This window comes from Dipodomys ordii, unplaced genomic scaffold, assembly GCF_000151885.1.
Source record: "Dipodomys ordii isolate 6190 unplaced genomic scaffold, Dord_2.0 Scaffold31, whole genome shotgun sequence".
NCBI classification, from domain to species: domain Eukaryota; kingdom Metazoa; phylum Chordata; class Mammalia; order Rodentia; family Heteromyidae; genus Dipodomys; species Dipodomys ordii.
The window spans coordinates 4,454,113-4,469,236 of NW_012267247.1; the positions used below are offsets into that span (position 1 = coordinate 4,454,113).

Below are 15,124 nucleotides of genomic sequence, written 5' to 3' on the forward strand. Positions count from 1 at the left end.
TTTTTGGTCGGCCGTGGGGCTTGAACTCTGGGCCTGGGTGCTGTCCCTCAGCTCTTCAGCTCAAGGCGAGCGCTCTACCACTTGAGCTATAGCGCCACTTCTGGTTTTTCTGGTGGTTATTGGAGATAGGAGTCTCACGGTCTCTCCTGCTCGGGCTGGCTTTGAACCACGGTCCTCAGATCTCAGCCTCCTGAGTAGCTAGGATTACAGGCTTGAGCCACCAGCGCCCGGCAAGTCCCTGAGTTTTTATCTCTGATTAATCACCAAAGAGCTGGAAGTGGAGCTGTGGCTGAAGTGGTAGTGTTAACCTTAGGCAAAGCAAAACAAAACAAAACAATAAATCAAAATAAACAAACAAACAAAAAAACTATTTGGGATAGCACCTAAGCCCCCAGTTCAAGCCCCAGGACTCACATAGGAAAAAAAAGAACAACAATAACAAAAACATGCTGAGCTCACACTTGTTCTTTTGTTTTTGTTTATTTTGTTGGTCGTGGGGCTTGAACTCTGGGCCTGGGCGCTGTCCCTCAGCTCTTTAGCTCAAGGCGAGCGCTCTACCACTTGAGCTACAGTGCCACTTCTGGTTTTCTGGTGGTTTATTGGAGATAGGAGTCTCACAGTCTCTCCTGCCCGGGCTGGCTTTGAACTGCGATCCTCAGATCTCAGCCTCCTGAGTAGCTAGGATTACAGGCGTGAGCCACCAGCGCCCAGCTTTTTGAGCTCACACTTGTAATCCTAGCTATTTAGGAGGCTAAGATCTGAGGACTGAGGTCAAAGCCAGGCAGAGCAGGAAAAGTTCATGAGATTTTTTTTTTTTTTTGGCCAGTCCTGCTGCTTAACTCAGGGCCTGGGCACTGTCCCTAAGCTTCTTTTGCTTAAAGCTAGCATTCTACCACTTGAGCCACAGCACAACTTCTGGCTTTTTCTGTTTATGTGGTATTGAGGAATCCAACCCAGGGCTTTATGCATGCTAAGCAAGCACTCTACCACTAAGCCACATTCCCAGCCTCATGAAATTCTTATCTTAAATTAACCACCAAAAAAACTGGAAGTGGAGCTATCAAGTGGTAGAGTTGTAGCTTTAAACAAAAAGCTCACGGACAGCACCTAGATCCTGAGTTCAAGTCCCAGGACCAACATTGATATGTCCCCCAAACCAAACAAAACTAGGAAAAAATAAAGAGAAGTAATAGGAAAACAAAATTCAATGTAGATTCTGGCTTTTAAAAGTCTCTATGACCTCTGTACGGTATTTTCACAATAAAAAAGACTTATTAAAAAAAAAGGGGGGGTCTTCTTTATGAGCAGGCAATGTGGCTTAGTGGTAGAGTGCTTGCCTCACAGGCATGAGGCCCTGGGTTCAATTCCTCAGTACCACATAACAAAAAAAGCTGGAAGTGGTACTGTGGCTCAAGTGTTAGCCTTAAGCAAAAGAAGCTGAGGGACTGTGCCCATGCCTTGAGTTCAAGTCCCAGTACTGGTGAAATAAACAAACAAACAAATAAATATCTTCTCTAAAGCTGTGTGAGGCACTGGTGCCTCACACCTATAATCCTAGCTATTCAAGAGGTTGGGATCTGAAGATGATGGTTCAAAGCCAGCTTGGGCAGGAAAGTATAGGAGAAAACTCATCTCTAATTTATCCCCTGAAAACTGGAAGTGGAGAACACTAGCCTTGAGCCAAAGAGCCCAGGGACAGCTCCCAGGCCCTGAGTTCAAGCCTCACAACAAAAATGTCAGTTCCACAGGTGAGCACTGGAAGCTAAGCCCAAGTGTTAGCAAGAAGGAAGTTGGCCTCTGGGCTCTCCCTCCTGACCTCAAGGCAATCTTTGGTTTTCAAGGAGGTGGAGCTATCTGTCTCTACAGAAGCAGAGTCCCGGTTAGGTCTAGTTTAGTGGTGATACTGATTTAGAGATCCAAACTAAGCGTAAACTCATGTTTGTTGGGTAGTGAGAAGGTGAAAGTTCCCAATGGATTTTTCACACAATCCAAGGGTGGGCAGCTACAAGCCCTAGCTGAAGTCCTCCCCTCTCCTAGGTAGCTAGCTAGCCAGCCCTACTGCAGCCGACTGCTGCAAGCTAAGCTGTCATGCAACAGGCCCTCAGCCCAGCCAGAGCAACCTGGTGGTTTAAATGGCTTCAGCAAGCTGGGTGCTGGTGGCTCACGCCTGTAATCCTAGCTACTCAGGAGGCTGAGATCTGAGGATCGCGGTTCAAAGCCAGCTCCGGCAGGAAAGACCGTGAGACTCCTATCTCCAATAAACCACCAGAAAACCGGAAGTGGCACTATAGCTCAAGTGGTAGAGCGCTCGCCTTGAGCTGAAGAGCTGAGGGACAGCGCCCAGGCCCAGAGTTCAAGCCCCACGACCGACAAAATAAAAAAAAAGAAAATGGCTTCAGCTACCTGCTAAAACATTGCACATATCCAATGCCAACAGCTGCAACCTTAAAGCGAGGTTCGCACCCCATCCTCCAGGCTGCACTTTTCCAAGCCTCACCTTGATAGAAATTCTAGAACTAGCAGCCTTTTGCAACCCGGGGTTGGGGTTTCCCAACCTGTAGAGGCCGCACCCGCAATCTCCAGGGCGGGGAATGCCAGTAAACCCCAGCAAGCCCCAGCCCGCTCGGAATTAACGGGTCTCATAGGGCTGGAAAAAGGCCCTGGAGGATTTGGGCGGGGGCTCCCGGACGCTCCCCATACCCGCACCTGCCCTCCAGAGCTACGCGGCCCACCCCTTCCCCCCCCCCCAGGTCACCCGCAAGCCCACCGTGGAGCGGACGGAGGAGGCCCTGCCTAGGGAGGAGGCGGGGAAAGCAAGGAACCAACACGCGAGGCCGCAGTGGGGAGGGGGAGCTCCGGAGCACGGTGCGCCTGGGGGGGGGGGGATTCTCTTCTCCAAGGGGTGTGCAGCCCAGCGCGCGCCCCCGATCTCCTCACCTGAAACCACCAGCGCCTCGTTGGGGCCCACCGTGTGGCAATTGCCCATGTCGCTGGCGGGACGCAGGCCCTCGGGCCGCACGGACTGGACAGCAGCAGCAACAGCAGCAGCGGCGGGTCCGACCGCAGCGCCAGCCGCGCCCAGTCTATCCCGCCACCCCCAGCGGCCGCCCGCTAGCCCGCGCGCGCCCCTCCGTGGTCGCAGCCCCGCCGGAAGTGCGGCGGCGGAAGGCGGGGCCGGCAAGTAGAGAGAGGCCGAGCCTTGGCAGTCAACGCGCTTTATTGCTGGGGGTCCCAGCCCTCCAACACCCTGGAAGGCACCCCCCACCTCCAGCATCCTCGGAAACAACAGCCCTGAGCCGCCTTACTTCCCAGCACCCACTTTACATTGGGCGGGCCCTAGCATCAGACCCCCTAGGTTCAAATCTCAGTCCTCTGCTCTTCTTACCAGCTGAACCGGGGGCTGAGTCCTTCCCTCCAGGGCTGAATGCTGTCTCTGAGGAATGGGGGTAATATAACTACCTGGCTGGATGGTTGCAAAGGGCTCAGGTCACTGCTTTGAATCAAATTCCCTGGCCCTGCTCCAGAGCTTTTATCACAGTCAACCCAGGTGTGGCCTGGAAATCTGAAATTCAAATTCCTGAGCAGTACAGTGTCTGGTGTGTTACCCTTTACCCTAACTTTTGAGGTTACTGTCTCTCTTAAGAAGGAGTTGTTATGCATTATTTCTCTCACCAGTAAAAGAGCTGCCTGAGACATACCAAGAGACCTCACAAAGTAATCACAGAGGTAAAAATGGCAACCCCTGGGTACCAGGGGCATGGCCTAGCACACAACTAAGGTTTTTAGGGGTCATAAAGTGCTACAGAAAGCATCTAAGCCTGGGAGTTAGGAGCTTTAGGGCTCAGACTCAGCTTTAACCTGAATTCGGCGTGTCAACTTAGACAAGTCTGGTAAACTCTGAGCACCAGGGTAAAGTTCAGAAACTGTAAGCTCCTCAGGTTGGGTGGTGCTCAGAGAAGATGGGGCCGCTGAATCCTCAGGCTGGGGCTCTTCATTGGGGTCATCATCCTCCCCAGGCCCAAGGCCTGCCAGCCTCTTGCTGGCCTCCCATAGCCGGTGGGCTGCCCGGTCATCTCGGGCAGCTGGAGACACCTCCTCCACATGGCAATTGGCAAAGTATCTGCCACTGAAGGGCTCAATGCCATCCTGAAGAGCGCAGTACAGGGGTGTCTGCGCACCCCCTCTGGGTGTCCGGAGCACTAGCCAAGCCAGTGGGCGCAAAAGGGGGCGCAACCATCCAGGAACATGACGCAGGAACAGCTCTGAATTCACAGGCCCTATGGTCAGAAACATGGGGAGGAAGATGGGTGAAGGCACCAGATATAAGCAGCAGGAATAGAGCTAGAACTGGACAGAATCTAGCTCTAAGGAAGCTAGGGCGATATCTACCAAGAACTCTGCCCCCACAGGTGACTTCACTCACTTCCCAATAGAAGCCTCCTCTCTTCCCCCGAAATTACTTATTCTCTCAGATTTTGGTCACACTGTCTCTCCAGCCTCTTAAATCTCTCTCCATCTTTTCTTTTAGCTGGAGCCTCATTCCTTTCTTAGCAGTGTATATTAAGTACCTCTGTGTACAAGCTACTGTTTTTGGCATTAGGGATCTGGAGTTGTAATAAAAACTTAATAAAAATTAGTTGGGTTATTATTATTACTATAATTGCTAATGGCCTTAGGTAGTGATTTTCTAAAGCATAGTACAGTAATATAGGCAAAGTAGATCTTATTCTCCTGGGGTAGTCTATTCTCTAAAGGCAAGTATGAAAACTCTGGTTTCTAATGACATTGTATAAATCTTTTGCCCTTTAAAGGCAAGAATGATTCTACTCACCAATTATCTCACTTAAGTAAAAGCTAAAATGCTTAAGGTGGACCCTCAAATATCACAAGAGCTGAGCGTTAGTGTCTCACGCTTGTAATCCTAGCTACTCAAGAGGCTGAGACATGAGGATCCTGGTTCAAAGCCAGCCCAGGCAGGAAAGTCTATGAGACTCTTATCTCCAATTAACCATCAGAAAACTGGAAGTGGCACTGTGGCTCAAGTGGTTGAGTGCTTGCTTTGAGCTGAAGAGCTCAGGGACAGTCCCCAATCTCAGAGTTCAAGCCCCACGACCAAAAAAAAAAAAAAAAAAAGAATAGAAGAGGATCAGGACAGCTCCAGAGCCACACCTCACCTGGATGGGCAGCATAGCAGGTCACACCAGTTCCCTCAAGCTGGGTGGCAAGCTCTCTGGTAAACAGTACATTGGCTAGCTTACTGTCAGCATATGCCCTCAGCTCCTGCTGCCAGCCTACTACTGGTTGATCCAGGCGTGTAAAGTCCAAGTGTCCACGTCTGTGGGCAGCTGAGGACACTACCACCACTCGGCTGGGGGCACACATCTTCAGGTGGGGTAGCAGCAGGTGTGTCAGCAGGAAGGGACCGATGTGGTTTACACGAAGTAGCAGGTTAAAGGTTTCACGGGTCCGGCCACAGGAACTGATTCCTGGAGCAGAGGCAAGGTGTGAGAAGGAGCCCCCAGGCCCCAGCATCCCCCTTTGTGAGACAGCATTAGGGGGTATCCTTCCCAAGTGTCTACTGATCCCTAGCAGGTCCCAGCTGGAGGTGGTGACTGCCCCTGGCCACCCACCACCCACCCTGCAAGGCCTTTTACCCCTCACCGGCATTGTGGATGAGGATGTCCAGCCGTGGCTCAGAGCTCAGGAAGGCAGTGGCAAAGGCCCGCACCGAGGTCAGACTGGCCAAGTCCAAGGCCATGAAGATGACCTCATTGTTCCCACTCTCCTGTGGATCAGCAAGGGCTGGGATTGTCACCAAGAACCTTCCTCCTATTCCCTCTCCCTTGGAACCTTCTGCTGTCATTACTAAGTTTTGCACCATGCATTAGGATGTAACGAATAATTGTATAGACTGCCTTTTATTATCATGTGACCTTGGGCAAGATCCTTAGTCACTCTGGACCTCCGTTCTCTCACTGTATAAGAGAATAATAGAATGGGAATGTAGCTCAGTGGTAGAGTGCTTGCCTACCATGTATGAAGCCCTGGGTTTGATCCCTCAGTACCACATATACAGAAAAAGCCAGAAGTGGTGCTGTGGCTGAAGTGGTAGAGTGCTAGCCTTGAGCAAAAGAAGCTTAGGGACAGTGCAAGCCCCAGGATTGGCAGTGAAAAAAGGAGAATAATATAGCAATACCTATTTTAACTGTTGCTGTATTAAATGTAAAATATCATGATCAGTTTGCATTCTGTACTGGGTGTGTGTTATTACCCTAAAATCTATAACAGACTTTTTTTTTTTTGTCAGTCATGGGACTTGAACTCTGGGCTTGGGTGCTGTTCCTGAGCTCTTTTTGTGCAAGGCTAGTGCTTTACCACTTTGAGCAACAGCTCCATTTCTGGTTTTCTGGTAGTTAATTGGTGCTCAGGCTGGCTTTGAACCATAATCCTCAGCTCTCAGTCTCCTGAATAGCTAGTATTAGTTACCAGTGCCTGGCTCAGACTTTTCTTTTTAAAGACAATGCCGGACCTGGGAAGGTAGCTCAGTGATAGAGTGCTTGCCTTGTATGCATGAGGCCCTGGGTTTGATTCCTCAGCACCACATAAACAGAAAAGGCCGGAAGTGGTGCTGTGGCTCAAATGGTAGAGTTCTAGCCTTGAGCTGAAGAGCTGAGGGACAGCTCCCAAGCCCAGAGTTCAAGCCCCATGACCAACAAAAAACCAAACCAAATCAAACCAACAAAACCAAAAAGACAATGCCTCCAACTCACTATATGGCCCAAGCAGGTTTTGAACTTAACAATCCTCCTGCTTCAGCCTCCCTAGTGCTGGGAGAACAGATGTGGGCCACCATGACCTAGTATAACAGACTTTTCATTGGTCTCCTCTTGCCCTCTGCCTGACCCCAGTCTATTCTGACAATTCATGTCCTGTTAAGGACCCTTCCCTGAGCTCTACTGTTCAAACTCGTCGTTGGGCTCTATAAGGACCTCCAGAACCTTCAGTCTGGCGCTCATCTTCCTAACTTGTATTTCAGTCTCATTAAATCTCTCCCTGCGTGTCAAATCAGACTATCCTCCTGGCCTTCGCACATGCTGTCCTCTCTGCTGCTCTCTTCCCTTGTTGCTCTTCATTAACTTAACTCCGGCTGATCCTTACACATCTCGGATTAGCAATGCCTTCCTTCAGGATCCCTGGTGCTCCTTCCCTGTGTGACCAGAGCACTCAGTGCACTCTCTTCCGGGAGCTTAACGAACCGCGCGGCTCTCCCAGGAACCGGCGTTCCCGCGCGGCTTGGCTGGTCCCCGTGTCCCGATGTGTCCTTGACTGGTGGTCCCACCCGTGCCCGCATTCCCTCACCTGGCGGAGGTCGAAGGCGGCCGCCTCCCCGCGCTCCCGGCTGCGGCAAGCCAGCACCACGCGCGCTCCGCGGCGCGCCAGTTCCAGGGCCGTCATCTTCCCGATGCCGCTGTTGGCACCTGCAGGTGAGACGGGTGAGCGCGCAGGGACGCGGCCCGCCGCCCGGCCTCCCGGCCGCCGCCTGCCCACGCTTGCACTCACCCGTGACCACGGCCGTGCGGCCCCGCAGGCTGCCGAGGACACCGCACGGCGGGGCCTTCACCAGGTTGTAATAGATGAGCACGTAGGCTCCCAGCAGCAGTCCCGTGCCCAGCAGCAGCGCCTCCATGCCGGCTGCCCAGCGGGTTTCCCGCCCCGGGCCTCGCCGCCCCGCCCAGCTCAGGCCTGGAAGGGCGCCGCGCGCGACAGGGCCTCGCGGGGGCGGGGACGGGGGCGGAAGGGAGGCCAGGCGGAGGGGGGCGTGCGCGCGTGCGCGCGCTTGCGTGGGCCCTGCGAGCGCCCCCTAGGCGTGCGTCTGGCCGTATGCCTGTGCGTGCGGACACCTTCAGGTGGCATGTGTGCATTAGGGCCCTGGGTGCGCTCTCTTGGCGTGTTCCCAAATGCCTGCCTCGGGTGTTCGTCCATCTGTCACTAACAGGTATGTTGATGCCTGCGGGGCCTTCGGATCACCCTTCAGGGTGTGAGGCTGCGTTTGGGTAAGAACCACGTAGGTGTCAGTGCCTTTTTGGGCAGAGTCCCGCCAAGCTGTGCAGGCATCTGTAGTCTCCACCAACGCGTGTGCTTGAATGAATAATCTGTTTACTCTAGGTGTGAGAATGTAAAGGCTCTCCCCTTTCAGGAGAGTACATGAATGGGCTTGTGTTTAAGAGTTCAGTCCTCTTAAAGTCTTTCCCTCAACGAACCAATCCTTCAATTTCTCATTCTGACATCATCCAGCCCTCAACTTGTAGCTTTTCTGTTCTGGTCATACTTACCAGAGAGGTGGCAGTATTCAAAAGTGGAGTAAGTAGTTAAATCTGTCCTCTCTATCTCCCAATCTCAGGACCCCCCTACCCCCCCCCATCATTAAATTTTTATTTTGAGACAGGGTTTTTCTGAAGTAGCCCAGTCTGGCTGGCTCGGAACTCATTATATATGCAGTCCAGGTTGACTCTCCTGTCTGTTGAGTTTTAGCAGTGCTCCGCCTCACTCCCTGAGGGAAGTGTGAAGATAATAAAAACCTGTTACTGCCCATCAGGTGGAAATTTGCCTCTGGAATGGGTGGTAGAAATAAGATGCTCCATTACTCAATGGAAGTTACTATAGTTGTGAGTGGGGTAAGGACAGTTACAGAATCATGGGTAAGGGCACTCCTGGCCAAGGAACTTTGCAGGGCTTTGCCTGAGGAAGCCAGGATGATTTAGCAACTGTTTTGGCACTTAAATTTGCCCAGCAATGGGTTGGGAAGATGGCTCAGTGGTAGTGCTTGCCTTGCAATGCATGAGGCCCTGGATTCTATTCCTCAGCACCACATAAACAGAAAAAGCCAGAAGTAACCGGGCACCGGTGGCTCATGCCTGTAATCCTAGCTACTCAGGAGGCTGAGATCTGAGGATCGCAGTTCAAAGCCAGCCCGGTCAGGAAAATCCGTGAGACCCTTATCTCCAATAAGCCACTAGAAAACTGGAAGTGGTGTTGTGGCTCAAGCTGTAGAGCGCTTGCCTTGAGCTGAAGAGCGGAGGGACAGTGCCCAAGCCCAGAGTTCAATCCCCATGACCGACCCCCCCAAAAAAATTGCCCAGCAGCACTTGCCCTTGTTTATACTGAGAATCCAAAGCTTCTGCCTTTGAGGAGTGGAGAAACCCATCAGGTACTGACAGGGAGCAATAGTGGAGATAAAACTAGATAGGTAGATGGGAACCCGGGCAGATTGTAGAGTCCTGGGGTAATGCATTACCTACTTAACCACACTGTGGATGTGCAATTATGTATAGTGCTGTAGGAGAAGGCTGTGGATGCAGCATTATTTTCTAACCCAAGGCAAAATCCTAATACACAGACTGGGTTTGTTTACTCCAATAGTGCTGATTCTAGCAAGAAAACTGTCCTCACAAAGAACTACCCAGGAATGCCTTTCACTCAAGTATGGAGGAGGAAAAGGAGTTTGGCTTCATGAGGGGGACCCAGAACTTTAGAACTGAGGTAATGCAGTACTTGCTTTCTGAATGAAACAGCAGTGCATTAGCTAGGACTGAAAATCACACTATCTAGAATGGTCCAGACTCTCTGCCTGGATCCTACTATATTAGGGCTCTCCAGAGAAACAGCACTCACCCTTCCATTGTTTTCTACCCAGTTTAGGCTCACTCATCTAACATCTCTTCTCACTCCCAAGCTTTGCTTTGTGACTGAGAGACCTGTTCAAAGAGTTCCCCTCCTGCCACCCCTTAAATCCAGATCTCAGGGTAGTTCCCCTCCAAGGGTGATGACAGGTAGGACAGACAGGCAGAAAACATAATTTGGAGTATTTTTGTTTTTTATATACAGAATACAGGAAAGTTTCTGTAAAGTCTAAAACATTACAATTACTATGTACATTGGTACTAGTTGTGGGGGTGAGGGAAGAGAAAAGGGAACCAGGGGTGGGAGGAAGAGAAGTGGCAAGAGAACAAAAAGAGACAAAACAGGTTTACGACAAAAACGTTTTTGCTACAATAGACAATTTGAGAAAACGCTCTACCACATGTAGTACTGTACACAGTTTTTAAAAACATTGAAAAAAGGTCATCACTAGATGTATTTACACAAAATCCAAATACACTTTTCCTTATTTGAAATAAAATAGATGGACAGCCAGAAAAAGAATTCATCTCATTTGTCCATAATACACAGTAGCTACCTTAGTGCAACCGCTGCAGAAAGGGAAAATAACTTGGAGGGTGGGAGCCATGGAAGGAGGGTGGGTAGCGATCTTTATATTAAATAAAACAATGATATTGTATAGATTTTGCTGTATGAAAACTGTATTTTTTCTTTTAATATAAAACTATTGTCACTGCCACAAAATAGAACAAGTTTCTGATTATTTTACAACGGTGGGTGGGTGGGTGGGCGGGCGAGGGGGAGGGGGGTGGTGGGGGGAAGGGTTTGTGTTGGAGGAAGTATCCACACCACGGCCTTCCCCTCCCTGCCCACACTGTTCCTCAGCTCGGTCTGCCGCTTTCCCATGAAATGTTGAGTACAAATATATGTGCAAATGCCCCCTAAAACTTGAGAAAAGAAAAAGGAGTTTTAAAAAAGTCAAAAGGTTTTCTTCATTTCATGCAAAGATTGTAGTTGAAGGGTTTCTGGTATAGAAAACACCCGGGCTTGGTTTGTGTACATTTTTGCATTGCAGGAGTCTTGGATGGGTGTCTAGGCCAGTGGCTGCTAGCTACTAGCCTTAGGGAACGGAGTTGGAGCGCAGTACAGGGCCCTGGTGGGGCTTGAGAGATAGCTTCTCAGCCAAGACCCCATCCTGCAGCAGGCTGGCATCGCCTTTGGGCTGTTTGGTCGCAAACTCAGTGATGCTGAAGACAAACTGCAGGCATCCCAGCTTGATGTAGCTGCCATGGTGCAGTAAGGCTGTTCCCTCCCAGCCGGCCCCACTGCCCCCAATCAAGCTTGAGCTGCTGGCTTTGCAATTGCAGGGTCTCCGCTGGGGTCCCTGGGCCTGGGAACTCATCACGGCTGCCTCCTCACTTGGCTCTTCATCTTGTTTCTGGTGCCGGCGACGCCCTGGGAAAAAGGGGGATGGTCATAGGAAAGGAACAACGAGTGTTGACCTATCTAGGTTGTTTGCCAGAAGTGGGCCCCACCTCTCCCCATTCCAACTGCCTCATAACCAGGGGGTGAGGGATGCTCAGAAAGGACTGGTGGATTCTGAAGTCTGCAAATAAGTCTGATATACACGTGGATATTCAGCATTGCTTCTCAGTGACTTTCCCTGGGCCCACCAGCAATGAGAACTTGACCAATGGGACTGGGAAGGCAAGAGAGCACAGGTTATCGGCAGCATGGCACCACTACTGTGACTGTGGTCTTAGCTTTGTGGTCACAGGACTCTGCTCCAACTTACTGATGACACTCTGCACTTTGGCAACAATACTGCTTGGGGGGGTTGGCGGGGTCTTCTCAGAGAAGTCACATGAATACAGCACATTGTCCACCGTTGTCCCATGCTCACTGTAGTTTAACAGCTCATAATGTTTGGTATTCTGAGGAGGAGGAGGGGAGATAAGATGTGTGGTCTGCTGTGTGAGGCCTGGGGTTAAGGAGAAAGGACACAAGAAGGCAGCTCCTTATGTCCCAGGGAGTTCTCATATTCTTCCTCAATCACAGCCTCACTCTTTCAGAATGGGGCTTAAAAATTCCCTTCTTGTGACAACCTACTTTTCTAGTGGCCCAGAGCCCCCATCCTTTCCCCTGCCTCCTTAGCACTGGTACCTTCACTAGCACATGACAATGACAAAACTCACAGGGATATAGCCACATAATTTGGCTTCCTTCCATAATGGCCACTCCTCTGGTTTTAGGGTAGGTTCCCACTGCTGTGTCTCTGACCAGTCTTAACAGAAAAGCTAGCCCTAGCCAGATGCAGTTGCTCATACTGTAAACCTAGGCTATGTGGGAGGCCAAAATCAGGACTGTTGTTTCAGGCCAGCTTGGTTAAAAAAAAAAAAAAAAAAAGTTTGAGTGACCCTTCCTCAACCAATAGCTGGATCTACATACGTTAACATGGTAGGCTGAGATCAAGAGGACTGAGGTTCCAGGCCAGCTGATAGCAAAGTCTGAGACTCAAATTGAAACAGATGATAGGTGGGGTGGCATACACCTGTCATCTCAGCTACAGTAGGAAACTTAAAACAGGCAGATCATTGTCCAGGCACATTCCTGGACAAAAAGCTAGACTCTAGGGGCTGGGAAGGTGGCTCAGTAGTAGAGTGCTTGTCTTGCATGCATGAGGTCCTGAGTTTGATTCCTCAGCACCATATAAGCAGAAAAGGCTGGTAGTGGCACTGTGGCTCAAGTAGTACAGCGCTAGCCTTGAGTTGAAGAGCTGAGGGACAGTGCCCAGGAACACAACTGACCCCCCCCCCCCCAAAGCTAGACTCTATCTTAAAGACTCTATCAAAAAAGAGCTCCAGGTATGGCTCAGTGAAAGTGTGAAGCTTTGAGTTTAAACCTCAGCTACCCCCCCCCCAGCACCCCCCAAAAGCCTTTCTTCTGGATACAGGTAGCCATGGAACCTTCATACTGAGACAGGGAAGAAAAGATCACCCCAGCTCTAGTACCAAGAAGAGGTCTCAGGTTGGGAAAGCTCCTTCCCACCCCATCTCCATCCCTCACCTCATCGTAGAATATGCAGGCGTGCTTCCCGGACACGTAGTTACAGTGACCATAGTTTGTAAGGCACACATCCATGTCAGCTCCTGCAGAGTGGCAGGAGAGGAAAGGAACGCAGAACAGACTGTAAGGTGGATGTGTGGGGGAGGTGAGGGAGTTAGCTTCTGGATAGGTGCCAAGAGAGACCTCAAGGGGCAGGTAGCTCAGGGTCCTTGAATGTATCTTTGAATAACCCCCTTGCTAACAGCTGTCCTTGTAGCTTATCTGCTTTAGAACATGTGGTTGCTACCTGGAGGGAAGCATGAGTTACTAAAGGGGATGGGCTACTTCTATGAGTACAGAAGGTGAGTGTTGGGCATGTATGAACCCGTCCCTTTTCAGTGACAGGCCTGGGTCTTTCTATTCTGTTTCAGATGCCTTCCCAGCAGCAACCAGATGGACTGTTATTGATGGCTCATGACACAGAGCAAATGATCCACTCCACTGAACTGTCCTGTTTCCTAAGTCTCCTTTGTATTGCATATTTTCTGGGTTAAACCAATCAACTCTGGAAAGAGCTTGCCTCACTCTTCTTTAGCCTAGTGCTTCTCCTGGTTTCCTGGCTGGCTCACCTGTCCCGATGTAGAGGGTTCGATAGCACATGTTCACAGCTCCTCCCAACCCTAAGAGGGGGTAGAACACAGCTCGGGCCTGTACCTCCTTCCTTTGCACTACGAGACAAACACAATAGGATCATTCAGAAACTCAGAACCTGTGACCCAACCACAAATCAACAAAACCTGGATGTTTGGCTCCTGCACTGGACAAAATCTTAATAGATGATTCATGTTTGCAAACTAACAACTGACACTGAGCTGCTCTGGGGAGAGGCCTTCTCTCCCAACCACATTTCCAACCTTTATTTGGACATGGTTACAGAATTCAAGGGCACTAGTACTTTAAGTACCTGGGTTGCTAGATTAGCTTACCAGGGACATTCCAGGTGACTCTAAAGGGAGAACATTGAAAAATAGAAGGCATAGACCAGTGTTTCTCAAACTTTAATGTACATACGAATCACCTATGTATTTTGTTAAAAAGCAGATTCTGAGATGGGTATATAGCTCAGTGTTAGCCCTAGTACAAACAAAGCCCTGGGTTCAATCCCCAGCCCCCCAAAAGGCATTCGTGTGTTGTGTGTGTAGTCGGGGGTGGGAGGAGAGGAAGCAAATTCTGACTCAGTTGTGTGTGGGGAGTTTTCAGGAGATGCTATTGCTGGTCTGGTTACCACACTCTGAAGCAACAAGGCTCTTAAGGGTTAATACTCAGAGAAAACCGAATAGAATACAAGAAGAAACAAATCTTCCCCACTATTATCCTATTTCTCATTTTGAACTTCAAGAGTTCTCTCTTGGGAAACCCTTCTAGATCAATTAGAAACAAATATTTAGAAAGCACACCACATATCCCAAAGCACTGGTGGCTGCTTTGCTGTGTCTCACAGTGGACATGTATCAAAGAGTTACCGCAGACTGCTTTGAGTCTGATAGCAAGCTGATGTTGTCATCTCATTCCTGCTGAGAAAAAAAACCATGGTGCTTTTTTTTTTAAATTAAGCCTATCAAAGACATACAAGATCTAAACTACCGAGATTCTCCATGAAGGCAAGGTGGTCATTCACACACACCAGATGAAAGATCTGATGGTGGGGTGGCATGTATATGCATGCGAACCTTCTTTTTTTTTGGGGGGGTCCGGTTGTGGGGCCTGAACTCTGGGTCTGGGCACTGTCCCTCAGCTCTTCAGCTCAAGGCTAGCGCTCTACCACTTGAGCTATAGCGCCACTTCCGGCTTTTTTCTTTTTGCTTATGTGGTGCTGAGGAATCGAACCCAGGGCCTCAGGCATGCAAGGCACGCGCTCTACCACTGAGCCATCTTCCCAGCCCCTGCATGCGAACCTTCTGTGTGGTGGCCTCCGGAAGCTGTTGGATGCGTCCCAACACTGCCCAGTGAAGCTTGGACCCGGGAAGGGAAAAGCTGATGTATTCTCTGCAAGGCCAGAAACTTGATCAGCTTCTCATCCAGCATATTTATCTCAATTTCTATTAACCAAAGAGAAAAAGATTAAAAAGCTGAGATGAAAATAAAATATGGAGCTAGGCAGCTAGTTTTGTCATTTGCACTAACAGAGAGCCCCAGTGAAGCCTGTGCAGAGCGCCTCCTGTAGGAGGGAAAACTAGTTTTAGGAAACTTGCCTGTCTATAGGGGAGGGTTTAGATGTCTAACAAAGACTTGATTTTCTACCCATCCTCTAAATAGCAATCAAGACCTTTCCTGTCATCCTTGACTTTAGATTTCCCCACAGAGGAGGTCTTCTCTCTCTGGAAGCAAGTCCAGGTGACCTGCCTAAAGTGATTCTATC

At 50.0% G+C, this 15,124-nt stretch overlaps 3 protein-coding genes across 5 annotated transcripts in view; all 3 read right to left on the reverse strand.

Moving 5' to 3' along the window:
• Flot2 (flotillin 2) overlaps window positions 1–3,076 on the reverse strand; it is a 23,629-nt gene extending 20,553 nt beyond the window's left edge. For both annotated transcript variants that reach the window (XM_013016579.1, XM_013016580.1), the window contains exon 1: window positions 2,938–3,076. In XM_013016579.1, coding sequence (XP_012872033.1) covers window positions 2,938–2,986 — 49 coding nt within the window. In that variant the 5' untranslated portion in view covers window positions 2,987–3,076. The remainder of the gene's footprint in view (window positions 1–2,937) is intronic.
• Window positions 3,077–3,194: 118 nt separating this feature from the next.
• Dhrs13 (dehydrogenase/reductase (SDR family) member 13) lies at window positions 3,195–7,737 on the reverse strand. The gene is made up of 5 exons (XM_013016372.1): window positions 7,561–7,737; window positions 7,360–7,478; window positions 5,662–5,785; window positions 5,175–5,486; window positions 3,195–4,277 (listed from the first exon to the last, which is right to left on the reverse strand). Exons 1-5 carry the CDS (start codon window positions 7,685–7,687, stop codon window positions 3,835–3,837), a joined length of 1,125 nt encoding a protein of 374 aa, XP_012871826.1. The 5' UTR covers window positions 7,688–7,737; the 3' UTR covers window positions 3,195–3,834.
• Window positions 7,738–9,853: 2,116 nt separating this feature from the next.
• Phf12 (PHD finger protein 12) overlaps window positions 9,854–15,124 on the reverse strand; it is a 50,217-nt gene continuing 44,946 nt past the window's right edge. The window contains exons 11-15 of one of the 2 annotated variants that reach the window (XM_013016531.1): window positions 14,661–14,804; window positions 13,335–13,433; window positions 12,727–12,809; window positions 11,456–11,594; window positions 9,854–11,115 (exon numbers count right to left, since the gene is read on the reverse strand). In XM_013016531.1, coding sequence (XP_012871985.1) covers window positions 10,781–11,115; window positions 11,456–11,594; window positions 12,727–12,809; window positions 13,335–13,433; window positions 14,661–14,804 — 800 coding nt within the window. In that variant the 3' untranslated portion in view covers window positions 9,854–10,780. Of the gene's footprint in view, window positions 11,116–11,455; window positions 11,595–12,726; window positions 12,810–13,334; window positions 13,434–14,660; window positions 14,805–15,124 lie in introns of those variants that run through there. The other variant, XM_013016532.1, reaches the window with a different exon arrangement.

What these genes read in the sequence shown, in the direction of transcription:
- Dhrs13 (XM_013016372.1), bottom strand. Translation starts at nt 7,687, where the DNA reads ATGGAGGCGCTGCTGCTGGGCACGGGACTGCTGCTGGGAGCCTACGTG. An exon ending in CCGCACGGCCGTGGTCACGG is followed by an intron (nt 7,479 to 7,560) that starts GTGAGTGCAAGC and finishes TCTCACCTGCAG; the next exon opens with GTGCCAACAGCGGCATCGGG. An exon ending in CTGCTATGCTGCCCATCCAG is followed by an intron (nt 4,278 to 5,174) that starts GTGAGGTGTGGC and finishes TTCTGACCATAG; the next exon opens with GGCCTGTGAATTCAGAGCTG.